We start from the raw sequence: 14,434 nt of genomic DNA on the forward strand, positions 1-14,434 counted from the left end.
TTTCCCCTTTGGTTCTTCTAAGAAAGCAACACTATAGAGATATTACTCATTTCCTGAGCAAGGAAAAGAATAGGATTTTAAAAATAAAGATCCTACATCTAATAATGGGATTTAAGACACAAGCTATAATAGAAAAAAGAAACTGAAGTAGAGATGATAGGGAAATCTGAAAGAAAAAAGAATTGAAACTGACTGAGTTGATACTGACCCTGCAGTAGGCTTATTCTGCTGAGCATTTTTTCTGGGATCTGTGTGTACCTATGAGACAAATCTTTCTCATGAAAAACAATGGAGGATTTCGGGATAGCTCTCTCAGGACATGTCTCTTAAAGTAGAATATATTTAATTTGAAGGTTAGTGAGTGGGATCATATGCTTCAAAGGCATTGCTAGTTATGTAGCAATATATGGTAAAAAAGGCAAGGCCTTTTAAATTTTAAATAATTGTCCAAAACTTATATAGAACACCATACAGCTGATTTTACAGAAATAATTTAGAAAAAGAAGAGCAATACCTTCATCATCTTGTGATCTCCAGAGATGAAACAATGAAACTTTCAGATCTAAGGAAGCCCATATACCCATAATTACAGATAAATGTAAAGGACAATGTGTCCCAGTTCCATTACACAAATCTATATTGAAGAAAAATATTACATTGGAAACTATGCTACAATAGCCAAGGTCAGGGATCAGTATGAGAGTATTATTAGGGAAACAGTCTGTACTTTCATTGAATTGTCATACTTGGTTATACAAATAGTAGAGATAGAGGTCAAGTTCCATGATAAACATTTGACTAAACAGTTAGGCCTGGGGAAAACAGATCTCAGTATATGCTATAACATTACCCAAGGCAATAGGGAATCTTAAGCTATTGAAACCACTTTTCCCTGAATGTATTCCAAAGCATACCTACCAGAAAATAATAGCAAAGTAGTTTCCAACTTTTTAGTGAATACCACCACCTCTACAAGATGAAACATCCAAATCACATACTCCTAGTAATTAGATTGAGTGGTCAGATAAGGTTAACAGAGCAAGTAAGGTTTGAGCTGAGACCAATGTCAGAAAGCTATCCATGAAACTACCTGGATATTGTACCAGGAAAAAGGAACTCTGAATGCTAAAACTCTGGCAGGAAAGAGATTGGCATTTGAAACATAGAAGGTCATTGTGGTTGCTAGGCAGTGAACAATCATTCCAGTCCATGTTTCCACTTAAAATTCTTATTGGAGGCATATATGTGAATGAATAATTATTGCAGCATTCTGTGTACTAGCAAATTTAAAAATGAATGACATAGCTATCAATAGGGAGTGGATAACAGTAAGAAAAACTATATTGTGAAAAACAGAATTATATATGTTGGTAAGAGTATTTTATATATAGAATATGTTAAGTTGCAGAATAAGGCACATCACAATATGTTTGCATTACAAAAGTATACATATGTAATTGATTGTATACATCAGATAAAGGCATGGAATAATACATATCAAAATGTTAAGAGTAGTTTACCCTATAAAGCTTATATGAGAAAAATGATGTTACTGATTTTTTGTAGAATCTATTGTTTAAAATTTTTAAACTCTTTATTTCTTTAGTATTTTAAAAGAGTAATTTTTAAAACATCCTTCAAAACTTTTGTTCATAAACCCAGGAATACTGAAAACTATAGTCCTAGTGTATACCATACTCATAAGTCAAGTGATTTGTGAGTAAAGTTGATCTTTTACAGTAACTCAATATTTACTTGGTTCCCAGTCTTCAATTAAGTCTTTCTCTTTTGAATTTTTTGTAACAGATAATTACTCCTTATGGAGGTTTTTATTTAAATGCTAATGCAAAGTTGTCTAAAATAAACTAAATAAACAATAGTTATGGTAGTAAGCTGAGGCAGTGTATTTTTAATTCAGATATATTTGAGGGAAACTTCACTTCTGCTATAGTAACTTATAAGCTTTGATTTAGAAAAATTTCCTAAATTTGAAACCAATCGAGTTCATTTAAATAGCTGTTTCTTCAAACACTTTTCTACTGTTTATGTCATTCCTTAATTCAAAAATAATTATTAAATTCCTATTATGGTTCATACCATAGTGAATAGGCAATGAAGTTTGCTCTTATCTTCCACTTACTATATCCCAAGCATTACCTTATTGTCCACTTACCATATTCCAGGTATTATTCTAGGTCCTTTATGTAATTAACAGCCAATGAGCCTATGGCCCTATGAGGTACATAATATTATCAACTCCATTTTAGACATGAGAAAATTGAGATGAATAGATTAAGTTGCCCAAGATCACACAACTAATAGGTCACTGAGCTAGGATATAAAGATGTAAGTACTACATCTCTTAAGGTTTTAATCTCTATACCTTACTTTAGTAAGTTAACTGTGACAACAGGATATTTTAGGGAAGATAAAGCATGTGTTAAAACAGAATGACTTTGACATTTGCCAGTAAATGAATGGATCTGGAGACTATACTAAGTGAAATAAGCCAAAAAACCAAAGGTCAAATGTTTTTGCTAATATGTGAAAGCTAAAACACAATAAAGGTAGAAAGAGGGAGAAATTTGGTAGAATAAAGGGGAACAAAAGGAAGGGAGGGAGTAGGAAAGAGTAGAATAAATCTAATAAATGTCCTGTGTACACATATGAATGTATCTAAGTGAATTCCACCATCATATCCACCCACAAGGACGGGATCCTAATTAGAATAATATATATTCCATGCTTGTATAATTTTATCAAAATGGATACTACTGCCATGTATAACTAAGAACCAATAAAAATAATCATTTAAATGTAGATAAAAAAATTAAAGCATGTCTCTCAGTGAATTTATACAGTACTGGGGGATATGAGCAACAGGTAATTTATATCTTACTATGATAAATGCATACTAGAGTATGCATGGGATTATAGACACTAAGTGCTTAGTTCAGTACCTCATACCTAGGGTTTGGTACTGTTTAACACAATAAATATTTGTGCAATGACTGAAAGAGGGAAGCATAGAGTACAAGCAAAGTCACAATAGTCACTTTTAGATATGAGGTCAAGAAAGATTTCCTGTAGTGGTAGTTGAGCCTCAAAAAGGAGAGTCTTCTAGGTGGAATGAATAACCTTGTGAAAAGGCAATCAGGCCCAGGGGAGGAAGAATAAAAACTCCTTGAAAAAATGTAAATAGGTTCAGGATGTATTAACCATATAGTGAGGGGATGCAGTGAACTTAGGCTGAAGATGTAAGTGGAAAGTTCATAATCTTTCATAATTTTGTGCATCTTCTTTTTTTAACTTATTTTTTTTTTTTGTTAACAAATGGGGTACAACTTGTTTCTGTTTGTACATGAAGTAAAGGCATACCATTTGTGTAACCATACATTTACACAGGGTAATAGTGTTTGATTCATTGTTACTTTTTCCTCCCCCCCACCCCTCTTTTCCCTCTATACAGTCCCTCCTTCCTCCATTCTTGCCTCCCTCCCCCCCTCACTGTGCATCTTCTTAAGAAACATAAACTTAACCCGGAGCGCAATGATGTACCACAGAAGAATTTCAGGCACTGAAGTGGTATGATTAAACATATTAGAAAGATCACTTTGGGCCAAGGGTGTACAATGGTGTAAGCCTGTAATCCCAGCTACTCAGGAGGTTCACCAGTTGGACTCCAGCCTGGGCATCTTAGCAAGATTCTGACTCAAAAAAAAAAAAAAAAAAAAAATTGCTGGGAGCATAGCTCAGTGGCAGAAAGTCCCCAGGTTCAAATCCCAGTATGGGGCAAAGGTTAAAAACAAAAGATCACTTTGGAAGCAGTTAAAAAAAATAAATAAAACAGCAGGGTGTGGTGGTGCACAATTGCAATCCGTTATTGGGGAGGCTGAGGCAGGATTCCAATTTTGAGATCAATAATTTTGTGAGATCCTCTCAAAATAAAAAAAGGCTGGGGATGAGACAGCTTAGTAATAGAGTGCCTGCCTAGCATGTGTGAGGTCCTGGGTTCAATCCCTAGTACTAGGGGGAAAAAAGCAGATGCTAAAGTGTTCATACACACACACCAGTTAGGAAGCTATTACCATTTGCTAGGCAAGAGACAAAATGGCTTGAACTAGGACAAGGGCAATGTGGTTGAGTGACTGAAATGCTCTTTAGAAGTAGTGAGGGAAAGGCAGAAGTCAAGTTATAGTTCAAATTTCTAGATTCAGCAGCTGGGGTGGATGGCAGTGACATTTACTTTCACTGAAATACAGAAGATTAAGTTTTCAGGAAAAGATGAGTTCTGTTTTGAATATGTAGAGTTGTAGTACCTGACTGATACTCTTTCATGTTTTCAGTACCCAGTTGAATACACTAAATCTAAAGCTCAGGTCAGGCTGAGAAATGTGGATTTGAGAATCAGTTAATAATTTAACCAGTGAGATCAACAGGTTATTCTGTTACTGTATCCAGCACCTTCTTCATTTTGACCACTATACTTACTTCTTTGTGGGCACTTTTGATTAAATGACATGGATCACTTCAGTTGTCATATTAAGTAACTGAAGAATTAAATTGAAAAGAACTAGAAATAGGATCTTAGTCAACATCAATGGAATCATTCATTAAGACTATTTGTCATTGCTTTATTTCCAGTATTATACGGAGATAAGCTTAAGTTTAGTGCTCTTTGAAAAGGGCAGAAATAAACTCTCATCTACTAAACTTAGGATCATTTAGGAAGGCTCTTTACCCAATGTTCCCAAACTCCACATAGTGCAGGTGTACTGGAACCTTATTATAAGATAAAGATGGTAGTTCCCAATTTCTTTGCCCCTACAACATTCCCTTTTCTGAAAACCCCAAAGAACTGCTTTTTTACCTGCAAAATAAGATACTATTCATTAAATTCCACCAAGAACCTACCTCAAGTCCCATTACCCATGAAAGAACAAGATACAGTGTAACATGAAAATTAGATGCTTTTATTTACTGTTAGAAACAATTTTATGAAAATGATCTGTATCCCTTCATATGGGGAACTGCTTTAAGAAAATAAGAAAACAGCTAATGTATGAAAAACATGTAAACAGCTTCACTGCCTACAGACTTGTTTCTTCCTATTAATCTCAGGTGATGAGAAAAGCAAAAACAGCTTCTGCAAAATAAACAGGAGCAAAGTTCTACAATGAAACTGATAAAGCTAAATTGTTCAATTCACTCATTTTACAACTTTCCAAAATCATTTTTATGTCTATGCAATCCTACTTCCTAAAGAATAAACACATAGCAAAGTGGTTCTAAAAAAAAACATACTGAGATAATTCAAAAGAAATTCTAGCATTAGAAGCAATGGGAAGTCTTAATGTCCAAATGATGAAACCAAGACTTTCCAGTGTCAGGACTGAAATTAAGTATCAACATTCTTATCACTTCTCTAAAAGTGATTCTAGTTCTTCTTGCAAAGAACTAAGCTGCTCCTTTTCTCGGTCTTCCTTTTGTTTGAGTTCATCTAACACGGCCTGGAACCTGTTCTTGAGAGCCAGGTTTTCCACTTTCATAATGAGATCCTCTTGTCGTTTTGCTCTGTCCTGGGTCTCCTGCAGCTTCCCTTTCATGTTATCAATCTGTTTCTGAATTCCCATAACCAGTTGGTTGGTTCCTTCATTTTCTGGATGTTGTTCATCTGATTCATTTAGCTTGTCCTGCAGCTGTCTCTCCAGATCTTCTTCAGTGTCAATGATGTTTATATCTTCTTCATCTTGATGTTGTGTCTCATCTTCATCTTCACTGCTGCTGCTGAGATCATTGAATATCTCTCGAAGCTCGTCATGTTCCAATGAGTCATGGCCCTGTCTGTGGCCAGACATTCCTGGAGATGAGATATCAAGACCTTGATTTTCTGTCTCTTTTGTTTCATCTTCAGCAATTATTTCCCAACGAGTACTGACAGCTTCAGCATCTGTACTCAGCAACCGCTTCACTTCTTTTTCCACATCTGGAGATTCAATATATTTCTTCTTTGCTGTCTTCCGGAATCTTCTTTTTCTGACATTTTTCAGTGGCAGAGTAATCCCATGGTTCCAGACAAACTTTTTCTCTTTGTCCTTATCTTTTTTCTTGTTTGCTTTGGGATCAGTAGTAGCAACTGGTTCTTCCACAGGAGGATAGAGGTCACCATCAACTGTGGATACAAGCATCTGACAGATATCAGCTGTCTTGTAAAAGGTTTTTTTGTCAATGGTCTTCAAGCTTTCCATAACACATGGCAGATCTACCAATTTTGAGGCTAATGGAACCCGGTCCACTCGGACAATTCCATGACGGCCATCGGGGTGTAACTCAATTGTCAGTCTGTCTTTCAGGTTGACATGACCAGACTGTACTGCCCTCCTCACTGTAGAGGCATATTCTGGAGGTAGGCGTAATATAAACTGGCTTTCCAGTTCATGAGGAGCATCATCTTTGCTCTTACTCATCTTTACTTCTTTGTAACTCACTTCTCCTCTAATAAACACTTGTTGCACTAAAAAGTTCCAGCTACTGCAACAGTTAAAAAGACCAGTGCGTTATGAACTGAAATCTTTAATTACAAGAGTTCTAAGTAGAAGAGCAGCTAAGCAGAAATCAGGTAAGCTTTTAATTTTTAATTAAGCCACAAGTCTTTTCTCTACAGTGATGGAACACCAGTTGTTACACATAGGCTTATTCACAAAAGTTCTTAAGTCTATTAGATGCAATGCCAAGTTCCAACCTCTAGGTGCCGCTGCCGGACAAAGCAGACAGAGCTGGCAAGCCAGCGAGCAGAAAGCAAATGGCGGATCCTGCGGAGTGATTTTCCGCACAGAAAGTAAGGCCCAGCAAACAATCCCAATCCACAAACTCTCCCGGAAGAAAAATATTCAAAAAGCGGGGCGCAGTGAGCTCTCTTCGCCTCGGATACTTACAATCCACTGCTGATTACACCATTCAGTTTCTCTGGCCGGAGCGAAGCGAAAGAGAAAGCAGATGGAAGCAAAGCGGCGGCGGCTCTGAGCAGCAAAGCGTCCGGGAGCCAAGCGTCTCCCTTTAGATTTCTTTTTTCTGCCTGCTGCTTGGCAAAGTGATCCGCTACAGATTACCGGTGAAAGGAGCTCGGACAGGCGGCGCGAAATCTCGCCGAGAGCCTCTGCTCTGAGCACCACCTCAGCTGTTCAACACCCCACGATACCGAGCGGCGGCGAACTGGCAGAGAAGGAAGCGCTACGTCACGGCGCGGGGCGGGAGGCGGCTGTGAGTGACAGCTCAGCCTGGGCGGAAGTATAAGCTGCCTCAGCGGGCGCAGGCGCAATGACGCTATTCTGCGCAGTCTCTTTTCGCGAGAAACTTAAGGACTGAAAATGACAAGTTTTCATAAGAGGCTTGAGTTAGAAAATAAAAGATGTCGATTCCAAGAAAGACATAGATTCGCTCCCCGCTAAGTCAGCACTTTTACCGAGTCGCCGTGGGGCGGGATAACTTCTAGTCTTCCGGTTGATTACCGGAGATAGGAGATCCTTGCAGAAAGCATCTTTGCTCTGGAAACATCTCAGATCCTCCCTTGGGTATATCCAATCTGGTGCGGCCACAAGAATTTGTAACTAAACACAAAATGAATTTTAAGGTTCTCGAACCAATGGAGTGAAGAGAAGTTGCTACCTACTATATAATTCTATATGTCTTTTTTTTTTTTTTTTTTTGTGATTATGAATTTGCCTGGAGGGGGAACTATGCCTCTGGGTTTATTTACGCTTTGGAGGACTCTAAAGGACCAGAGGTGATTTTTCTTTTTAATGTGCTCGATAGAGATATAAATGTAAACAGAGAAGTAAGTGTTCTTTGGGAAGCAGAGGTTCATTTAGGACAGAATTGTCTGATAGAAGATCTGATTAAAGTATTGTATATAATTGAAATATTATGTCTTGTCTCTCATGTGCCAGTAATTTTTAAGTTACTGTGGAATCTTTTTCACTTCACCTTTATGATTTTGCTGTTTTCTTCTCACAGTTCTATATGGATGTTAGGTTTTCATTAACATGTATTTATAATACTTTGACATAACTGTAACAGTCTCCACTTCTTTACATCCATTTTCACTTATTTTTTAGTAAGATTTTTTTGTTAGATCAATGAGGGCATTTACATTTTCTTCCCCAGAATGGTTAAAAATATAATTTCTAGTCTCTAAAATATTAACAACTGCACCTAAATTAAGGTGACTCTTTTTAAATGTGATTAAGAGTTTCAATATTCACTTTCTTTATGTACTTACCTTTCTTCCTTACACTAGATTCATATCTTGGTTTTAGTAAGTTTTTCTGCATTGCTCATTGTGTCATAGTACCTAGAATGATAATATAGGAGATAAACCAAAAAAAATTTTTTTGCTAATAGAATGAAATAGCTAATCCATCTAGAAGGAACATAAATATAATTTAAATCCTACAATAATTTTAAGAGGAAATTGTTTCAATGTCACCATAAAGTGAGATAGATCCACTTCATATGTTTCCTTTCTATTCAAGCAGGTAATTACAGTATTTCTTTTTGTTTCACAAAGTGTTGAAGAATGTCATCTACCTGCTTCATCTAAAATTTCCAGGATGATCTATTTCTTCTTTTTTGAAGGTGAACATTTACAATTGTACTTAATTATGTCTGATTTTACTTATTCTATAGATATGAGAGTTTTAACATGCTAACCTCTGCATAGCTCTTAACCATATTAAATGTGAAACATGCTTATACATGAAAATAATTCAAGTCTTTGCACTTTCATTTCCTATGAGTTTTATGATGCTCAAATATTTTTGTCACAGAAGGTAACTTGAAATAAGTTCTATGCAATTCAGATTGGCCAAAATTATGTTGTATTTTAGTTAATAAATCTTTGAGATGGCTGATTGTCAGAGATAATTAAAATGGCTAACTAATGTTTTCCTAAAATATCTACCTCCTTCACTCCTGAAATGTTATCTGCTTTTGAGCTTTACACATTTTCTAAATGCTGTATTTTGAGGGAATTATATTTACCCTAAAACTAAAGCCTCTGTCATGTTACCATTATCTTAAAATGCAGTTGTTCTTTCCCCAAACCCATTAGACATACAGAAAAACTCTGAATTGATGAAATAATTACTCTACTGTGGTTGTTTTGTGAATATCTGTAATATGAGGGAAACAAAGATTTGGAGAGAGCAATAAATTTCCCAGTGTGGTAACAAGTCTTCCAAAGACTGCTTTTGTTTTATTAAGGAGTATGGCAGGCCACTGCTAATCCTTTTTGTTTGAAAATTCTTTTTAATAAACTTTCAAGTTCCTTGAAGGGCTGCTTGTCCTTTGGAGGTGATAGGAGAAGTACTGCTTATATTTGGGGGGGGTAGAAATTATAGAGGTGAAAAAATAGCAAGCACCCCTCAGAAAACAAACTTCCGTACTGCTGTATTACCATATATTTTAAAAATAAAAAACAGATTAACTAAAAATGTGTAACAGTTCCTATATCAAGTAGATGCTTCTATAAAAAAAATAAAAACCAACACTGGTTTAAACAATAATAAAATTTGTTGTCTCAAAAATCAAGTAGACTAGAGGATTTCTGTCATGTAAAAATATAATGTGGGCTCCAGATGTGAGCCACAGATATGATTTAAAATTAGGGGCTGGGGATGTGACTAAGTGGTAGAGCACTCTCCAAAAATGCAAGAGGCCCTGGTTTTGAACTGCTGCATCAAAATTTATCAATCAATTAATTGATTAGTAGGCACTTAAAGTGGCAAAAATAAACAAGTGAAATTAATTTCAATACCTATAATCCAATATATATAAAATACTGGTATGACATAATGTAAAAATTATTGATACATCTTACATTCTTATTTTATACTAAATCTATTTTAGTGTGCATTTTACACTTATATCTCAGTTGAACTAGCCATATATCAAGTGTTCAGTGACCACATGTGGCTGATGATAACTATATTTGACAGTGCAGGTCTTGGATATGATACAATCATGACTAGCACAAATTGGTTTTCTCTTCTAATTTTGAAGAATGAATTTCTATTTATACTTTTTCTATTATGCTTTCAACTCTGCTCTCCTCTCCTTGTAAATTTCCAAAGGCTGTGGTACAAGAAACATGTTGGGAGTGACTGAAAAACTTTCTTATTGTCCATGACAAGAGTAGTTCTCCCCAAACCAGTTTTTTGATCTGATTGTACTAACTTGGTCATGAACCTATCTCTGACTCAATAATACCTACTAGTAAATATACTATGACTGTTCCTCAAAGTTGTTAGTAAGAGATTATATTTGGTAATATTGAAAGACATTTTTGGCTGTCACAACTAACTATGGGAATAGAGTCCACTGACATCTATTAGGCAGAGGTCGAGGATACTGATAAACATCCTGAAGGGCACAGAATATAGTTCCCACAACACAACAAAAAAATTAGCCATCTCAAAATATTACCAGAGTTGAGAGAGCCTACATACAGCTCATACATATTTAAACCTGTATCCCTAAGTGCTATCAAGAGGGATTATTGGTTTAGATTGATCAGAATCTATTACAGCTGCAAATAGGTTAATCTTCTCTTTGGGTACATGGAGGGTGGACACCAAAACTAAAAGGAAATATTAGAAGAAAGGAAAGGGCACAGACAAACCAATAATATCCATGAAAGAAGTTATTTTTGGAATTTAAAAAATATATGTATTGAAAACTATTAATAGGCATCAAATGTAAATTTTATATCTAATTATACAATGCAGTTACTGATGATTTTAGTTTTGTAAGTATTTTCTACCTTTTTATAGAGTAAACTAATTTTGTTGAATTTACAGTAAAATTTTGTTTTTATAATGTAGAATTCTTTTTCAGTGAATAGTTTCTCCAATAACCCTCCTATTTTTAAGAAGAAGTTGTTTCAGTATTATACAGTTTTCATCAAAAAAAGAATGTCAGGGGCCGGTGGTGTAGCTTAGTGACAGAGTGCTTGCCTAGTATGCACGAGACGATGGTTTGATCCCCAGCACAGAGAAGAGGAAAAGGACTAGGGAAAAAAATTCTGCAAGAATTCTTAAGTCAACATTTAATATGCTAAAACGTTTGGTTTAAATTTTGTGGAAAGACTTTTATTAATATTTTGTCCAAATTAAATCGTGCTTTGCACCCTTTCATACTAGAGCAGCTAGTAATCTACAAATCCCTGAAATGAAGCAAATAAAATCTCCAAAGACTTGCGGAAATAACCTGCGGGACATTTCATGCTGGGCCTCTGGGTGCCGCTGCCGGCCAGCCAGTGGCTGAAGTGAAGCAAAGCAATCCACTGGCGATTCTGACACAGCGGACTCGCAGGGTTTCGGGAAATACATCATGAGAAGACTGCAGCCCTCTCCCCACTAGTCTGTTCCAAATATCTTGGTCCTGAATGAGTCGCTGCCTTCCCCCACCCCCGCCCCCAGAGCGTCCTTGTAATCCGGAAACGGAGCAACCGCAGCGAGGGTATTGGATCTGAACAGCGCAATAAAGAAAAGAGAGGAAGAAGCCCCCATACACGAGTGGCTCAAAGCGCACAGGAAGCGTGGTTTTCCTGCCTGCTGTCTTTGTTCTGCCTAGAAAATTTCGTAGCAGATGCGCTATGAGACTCCTGGAAAGAAAACTGCGGTTTTAAATATGGGGAATCTGCAGTCTCAGTGACCAGAAACTACTGGTAAGTACTGAGAACCAACTCAATTACCTAAGAAAGCGGAGATCATCTTGAGAATAATAGGATGGATGTAGCAGATTTGCCTAAGCAAGTTTCTAAACCACTCGAATTTGAAAATCAAATTCACTGAAAATCGAAGGAAAGTCCTTCGTACAAACATATTCATCCTGGATATAATTGATTACATGATGGCTTTTGGTACAGACATTTTGTTTTGGAAATTCTGGAAAACTCTTAATTGGTTCATTGTTTAAAGTCATCAGATTTGGATGCTGGCGGTAACTGTAAACTTGTCAGATTAGGTTCTGTAACCTTCTCCTCAACTCCCAGAACTAAAGAAGTGGCACTCAAGCAATAAATATTCTGAATTGCTATTGAAGACACCTTGGACCGGAGCAGCAGAGCTGCTACTCCTTAGTGGTAAGCATGGGACAGGACAGCTATGGGCAAGATAGAGCACTGGTTGCAAATGCCAGTCCTTGCATACTGAACCACAATATACACAGTAGAGCCTGCCTGCAGAACACACCCTTCACCTCCTTGAATTCTTCAGGTGATCCTCATTGACCTGATGACATCTTTAAGGTAGAGTTCTCCTATATTTTCTGCACAGTCTCACAGAGCATACAGAATATACCTGCTGCCCCAAAATTACAGTAATGCTTGATTTTGAAAAATGTCAGGAACAGCATGATATAGAAAATAAGAGTGGAAGCAGCTTGGGAGCTATGTCAGAGTCCTAGTTGAAATGAAGGACCAGAACCATAATGCAATGCAGGTGACTGTCAGCCAGTGTCCAGTTCTATTAGAGATATGATTGCTTAACCAGAACAACAGAACTGACCACCCTGCTTAAATGAAGAGGTGAAAATTATTGTAGGGAGGAATAATTCCATTGGCAAACGATTCACCTCCAAGAATTAGTATGTAATTATTTGCTACCTACTGGTGGAAATCTAAGCTGGGAGACAATTAATCTACAATGTCACTATCAGAGCCCGACACACAGACACAAAATATAAGTAAGCTATCACTCTCCTCTAGCATAAGCCTCACCCTGCATGTCATTTGCTTCAACAAAAAATGCTCTGGTTTTCTAAAGACCTCCTTTTTTGATCCAGGTGGCCAGGAATACCCACATAGACCTCCACCAAACAATTTAACACTTCTAACTAGGTCTCCATACCTCCTGTTTCTTCCTGACCAGTGACTTAGTACTGAGAGGCACTGTTGTCCTATGTCAGTGAGTGAAGAATGCAATGGTTTTCATGGATACTACCTTTGAACTGATTCAAGGGTAGCGATTCAGTGTCATATTGAACCTGCCTGTGATGGTGAATAACTACTTGAAAGTGCAAGGAGGATACAACACTAATAGCTACAATTAGATGATGCCCTCTTTGACACTGTACTGTATACTACAGTCCTAGTTATTCAGTTACCAGAGTGGACACCAACTGGGGCACAAGGGTTGACTGTCCTACCACATATTTCAGGCCAGCTAACTTAGTTCTTCAGCCTAGGGATTCACATAAGTTACATGTGTACTTTGCTGGTAAGTGACAGAGACATCAGAGTTCTCTGGTCACTTCCCACAATGGCAAGTCATCACATTCTATCTTGTATTTGTCAAAAATTAGCAGGAGTTGGTGCCAGACCTCACCAAACACCATAAATCACTGCCAGCCAGGCAGAACTGCAGTTGTATATGGTGATAATCTTTGCCTTGGTCTTGGTACTCTTCTTCACAAGGACTCTGGTTATCACCCTACACCAGCAACACTCCTCTAGCCCTGACACTAGGGGCTGCTTTCAGCCTGCCTTCTGGTCCAAGCTTGGATTTGGAGTTGCCCCCAATTTAAAAGAAGTTTGCCCTTTTTCTACAATCTGTGCATGACTCCAAATATCACAAAATATTCATTTCTTCAACCCAATTCAAGAAACATCTTTGAACTGGATATTCTCTGTAGTGTCAGCAATGAAGCCTTAAATGTTACAGTGGATTCAAATGTATTCATGTGAGTTTTAATATACTTATTTAGTACATCCTTTTGTAAATCATCACTGCTTGTCCTCTGTTGTTTGATGTAGGGGGCTCTTCAAGTTTACTTGCTAGTTTTTATGTGTGTTTTCATTTGCCTTATTTGCTCACAATTCATTTGGAGAAAATTTTGTGTGAAATTAATGTATGTTGTATAAAGTTATGGGGTACCTCTCAAAGATTTCCTTCCTTGCAATATTGAAGGAGGTTTATTGCATCTTCAAGTTACTATTACCCTTGGGCTCCATATACTTATTTTTTAAAGCTGATAAACTGTACATTTGGTTTTACAAGAACAGAAATTCTCTTTCCAATAATGATTCTTGTGGCCTTTGATTCTATCTTTCCTCACGTTTTGAATATTTCTCTGAAATGATGTCTAAGGGTTGACTGCCAGTATCTGGCTCAAGTTGTTCCCGAAAATGTTCTCAAATACTCTGGAATGCAGACAGCATATTTCTCTAATGGTTGGATAAAGATAAACAACTCACTCTAACCATGAGACATTTTAGATAGTAACCTTTTACTAATACTGCAATGAATAAAAGAAAGAAGCCAACGTACTCATTTTCTTAATTTAAAAAATGCTGCTATTTAAGAAGACCAACTTCTCTTGGAGAAAATATTTTGTGATTGTTGGAGAATAACATTATCCTTATAGACTGCTTAAA

The 14,434-nt window shown here is 36.8% G+C and overlaps 1 protein-coding gene across 2 annotated transcripts; it reads right to left on the bottom strand.

The window, feature by feature from the left end:
• Positions 1 to 4,952: 4,952 nt before the first annotated feature.
• Taf7 (TATA-box binding protein associated factor 7) lies at positions 4,953 to 7,229 on the bottom strand. 2 transcript variants are annotated; one of them, XM_047555782.1, is made up of 2 exons: positions 7,110 to 7,229; positions 4,953 to 6,531 (listed from the first exon to the last, which is right to left on the bottom strand). In XM_047555782.1, the coding sequence occupies exon 2, from the start codon at positions 6,465 to 6,467 to the stop codon at positions 5,418 to 5,420; it is 1,050 nt and encodes a 349-aa protein (XP_047411738.1). In that variant the 5' UTR covers positions 6,468 to 6,531; positions 7,110 to 7,229; the 3' UTR covers positions 4,953 to 5,417. The 2 variants fall into 2 exon arrangements, with proteins under 2 accessions (XP_047411738.1, XP_047411737.1); XM_047555781.1 differs by having other exon boundaries at positions 6,936 to 7,221.
• Positions 7,230 to 14,434: the final 7,205 nt, after the last annotated feature.

Source organism: Sciurus carolinensis, chromosome 6, assembly GCF_902686445.1.
Source record: "Sciurus carolinensis chromosome 6, mSciCar1.2, whole genome shotgun sequence".
NCBI classification, from domain to species: Eukaryota; Metazoa; Chordata; class Mammalia; order Rodentia; family Sciuridae; genus Sciurus; species Sciurus carolinensis.

What these genes read in the sequence shown, in the direction of transcription:
- Taf7 (XM_047555782.1), bottom strand. Translation starts at nt 6,467, where the DNA reads ATGAGTAAGAGCAAAGATGATGCTCCTCATGAACTGGAAAGCCAGTTT.